Below are 2,333 nucleotides of genomic sequence, written 5' to 3'. Positions count from 1 at the left end.
AAGGACCCGGACCCCTGGGGGGAAGGGGGGGGAGCCGGGCCCGGGGCGGGGAACCCCGGCCCAGGGGTGGGAGAGGGCCCTGGGACTTACCCCAAGCCATGGGCGAGGGGGAGAACCGTCGGCACGGCGCGGGGGGGCGGTGATGAGGCCTCGGTTCATCACTTGGAGGGGAGCAGAGGTTCCCTTCCTCCTCCTCCTCCTCCTCCTCCTCCTCCTCACACACACCGACTCCCCCCCGACCCCCTCCATGCACCTCAGCTTTTCGGGGACAGATCTGCCAACAGGTTGGTCACCTGCTCCTGGAGAAAAAGGGCTTTTCCTGCCGCGTTTCCCACCTCTGTGGGTGCTGGTGGGGTTCTCTGTGCCCAGCCACGGAGGGATCGGGGGGGAGGAGGTGCGGGGGAGTTGTTAGGGGGTCTCTGCTGGGAAGCTGGTGCAGTGTTGATGGGATTTGCTTTGAGAAGCGAGCGGCCAAGGGATGGGAGAGACGTGAGGAAGCAGAAGCTAAACCGACCGCTGCCATTTTCTGAGCAGAGCGCAGGCGGTCACGGTCCACCTCACGGGAGAGGGAGAGGAGGCGAAGAGAGCGATCCCGGTCCCGGGACAGGGACAGGAGGAGAAGCCGTTCTCGCTCCCCGCACAGGAGGCGGTCCAGGTGAGGGGCAGAAACGCCAACGCCGGGGTGGGGATGAGGTGGAAGAGCCCGAGTGAGGCTCAGCTCAGGCGGCACGGGGCCGGCGAGAACTCGTTAACGCTGTAAAACCGTCTGCGGTAACGGCACAGCTGGGAAGCTGCAAACCTGCCTGCGTTTGCAACGTCAGGTCGCCAAGACGGCACCGATCCAGCTCCTCCTCCCCCCCGCGACTGAAGGAAAGGCGGGATGAAGAGAAGAAGGAGATAAAGGACTCCAAAGGCAAAGAGCGTCAGATCACGGGTGAGGAGCTGGATTTTCCTCGTTAAATACGTCCCGGGTTCCCCGCTTGGGTTGGGGTGAAGCCAGGGGACACCCAGCTGCTTATTGAAATCGTTTTTGGTGAACCCCGGCGGCTGTGTTTGTCAAATTCTCGTTTCGTTGCCTTGGCAGAGGAAGATTTGCAGGGCAAAACAGAAGAGGAAATCGAGATGATGAAGATGATGGGCTTCGCCTCCTTTGACACGACAAAAGTGAGTGTGGATTGGCGCGGCGGAGCCAGCCGCTGCCTCCAGCGGCCTCGGCAGTGCTGCCTGTGCCCTTTTTGGTGACAAAACGCTGAATTTGGGGACCTTTTTTCTTAATGTTTTTCAGGGAAAGAAGGTGGACGGCGCCGCAAACGCGTACGCCATCAACGTGTCCCAGAAGAGGAAGTACAGGTTTGTGCCCGGCCCTTTTAATTTTGGTTTTTTTCGGATAGCCAAAGAATTTCTTTGATGAGATCACGCAGTGTGGAGGAAACTCGGCGGCCATACATCGAAGCCCGCTGTCTCTCGGCGCGTGCAGGGGGGGGCGATCCGGCTTTCTCAGGCCTTCGGAAAAAGGCAAAATTTGCGGGTTTTTACCGACACATGGTGATGAGAGGCCACTGGTTTCTCCTGGAAATGGTGAAAGATGAGGAGTGGGAGAGTGCACTGGGCGCGGGTGGGACATGCCCTGCGCCAGACACTGCCTCGGTGGGAGGTTTCCTCCCCCTGTTTGTACAAATCCCTGGGGAATTCGGTTCCCGGTGGCTGCCCAGCGCGGTTACGAGCTGCCCCAGGGTATTTTTGTGCAGTTTTCTTCAGAGCCAGCAGCCCCGGCCGGGGTTTGTCCCTGGCGGTGATGCCGGTTCCTTCCCTCTGGCCGCAGGCAGTACATGAACAGAAAAGGAGGATTCAACAGACCCCTGGATTTCATCGCTTGACGCTGCCAGCGGCTCGGGGCCCGGATTTCAGAGGAGTTTGGGTTATTCCCAACAAATCCCGCAGCCGGAGCGGGTACAAGTCACCGTTTCCTGGAGTCTTTGGTTTGTTTGTTGGGGTTTTTTTATTTACAATATCCCTGGCAGTTCGTGTCTTGCCGGGATTTCGTCGTGGTTCTCCTGTTGTTTTTTGATGTCGCGCCGCGTTCCCCGTTTAATAAACCCCCGTATCTATTTTTCCTTTTATTTTTAGAATTTGGGAATAAAGCACAGGCTAGGGGGCTGCCGGAACCCCCCCGGTTGTTTACCCCGGCCGCTGTGCTTGCGCGGGGCGGGGACCTTATTCCCCGAAACGCTCCCGTTCCCGCGTCGCATAAAAATGTATAAAATTTATACAAATAAATCAAATTAAAGCGCCTGCGGCCAAAGCAGTTGGAGCGGCTGCCCCGCCCCCTTCCC

The 2,333-nt window shown here is 58.6% G+C and overlaps 1 protein-coding gene across 1 annotated transcript; it reads left to right on the top strand.

Annotated features, from left to right (window-relative positions):
• Nucleotides 1-136: 136 nt before the first annotated feature.
• Nucleotides 137-2,286, top strand: SNRNP27 (small nuclear ribonucleoprotein U4/U6.U5 subunit 27). The gene is made up of 6 exons (XM_035898890.1): nt 137-284; nt 535-655; nt 822-934; nt 1,085-1,164; nt 1,286-1,350; nt 1,823-2,286. Exons 1-6 carry the CDS (start codon nt 143-145, stop codon nt 1,875-1,877), a joined length of 576 nt encoding a protein of 191 aa, XP_035754783.1. The 5' UTR covers nt 137-142; the 3' UTR covers nt 1,878-2,286.
• The last annotated feature ends 47 nt before the right edge of the window (nt 2,287-2,333 follow it).

Source organism: Egretta garzetta, unplaced genomic scaffold, assembly GCF_000687185.1.
Source record: "Egretta garzetta isolate BGI_Z169 unplaced genomic scaffold, ASM68718v1 scaffold238, whole genome shotgun sequence".
In the NCBI taxonomy this organism is placed as follows: domain Eukaryota; kingdom Metazoa; phylum Chordata; class Aves; order Pelecaniformes; family Ardeidae; genus Egretta; species Egretta garzetta.
The sequence above is the reverse complement of the archived record's forward strand: the minus strand, read 5'-3'. Positions and strand labels throughout refer to the sequence as shown.